This window comes from Lipotes vexillifer, unplaced genomic scaffold (genome assembly GCF_000442215.2).
Source record: "Lipotes vexillifer unplaced genomic scaffold, Lipotes_vexillifer_v1.1 scaffold988, whole genome shotgun sequence".
NCBI lineage: Eukaryota > Metazoa > Chordata > Mammalia > Artiodactyla > Lipotidae > Lipotes > Lipotes vexillifer.
In genome coordinates, this window is record NW_006797916.1 from 1,156,293 (window position 1) to 1,157,265 (window position 973).

Sequence of the window (973 nt, forward strand, 5' to 3'; positions counted from 1 at the left end):
TCGTTCCCTCTTTCCATGGTCTGTTGCCAGGAGGGAAAATGCTGGAACCAACCTCCTGTCCTGGTTCCGCCGGGTCTCCAGTCTTCATCATGGCCACGTCCCATGGTCCCCCCACCCCGCATCAGCGTGCGCAGTCTTCCATCACTCAAAGCCCTTGCCCTCCAGTGAGTAAAGCGGCGCCCTGCCGCCTTAATGGACGTTTACCAGCCTCTCATGATTCTGGGCACCTTTAAGTACGTACTGGCCCTGTGAACTTCCTTCATCTTCTGCAAACTGACTGTTCAGTAACCTGTGCGCATCGTCCTCCAACGCGCCATCTCCTTCACGCCACTTTGTGAAAGTTCTCTACGTCTGCAAAGACGATCACTTCAGCCCTTTGTCTGTGAGCCAGCTTTCCTGTATTCCTTCCAAATGTGCTGCTTGTCTCCTGGCTCTGTTCGTGGTCTCTGCGGAGAGAGAATGCAGCCCTTGACGAAGGGCCACAGTCCAGCACCTCTCTGCCTCCCAAACGCTGAGTCACCTGGGGCAAATCACTCGCGCGATGAGAAGACAGCGTTTGTTCAAGGATAGGGACTTAGGGAAGGAAAAAACCCAAGCACAGAGCACAAGGCGTTCCTGTGACTCACGAACGTGAAAACAACACTGCAGCTCACGTTCAAGGCACCTGCTCCGCCACACACAGGGCGCTCTTCCAGGTGCAACTCGAATTCACTCAGTGACCCCTCTCGTACCTGCACGGGGAAGGTGTTCATGGTACCCTCACTTCACAGGCTCAGAGGCTGCGGGTGTCCCAAGACCACCCAGGGGGAGTCGAGCTCCAGGAACACGGTTCACCACGGCCTCGGCTTGAGAGCTTCGTCTCCCCCCTCCCTCTCCGCAGCCCCGTCTCAATCAGAGCTGAGGCCAGGACATTTCTGGGGGCAAAGGAGGGGGCGGTCTTGTTTGGCAGGGCCTGTTTCACCCCGGTGAGGTC

At 57.1% G+C, this 973-nt stretch overlaps 1 protein-coding gene across 1 annotated transcript in view; it reads right to left on the bottom strand.

Moving 5' to 3' along the window:
* The window catches only part of LOC103086889 (olfactory receptor 6B2-like), a 21,153-nt gene extending 20,401 nt beyond the window's left edge, over positions 1–752 (bottom strand). Inside the window, 1 exon segment of the mRNA XM_082931479.1 lies at positions 732–752. Within this exon segment, the coding sequence (XP_082787605.1) occupies positions 732–752 (21 nt within the window).
* Positions 753–973: the final 221 nt, after the last annotated feature.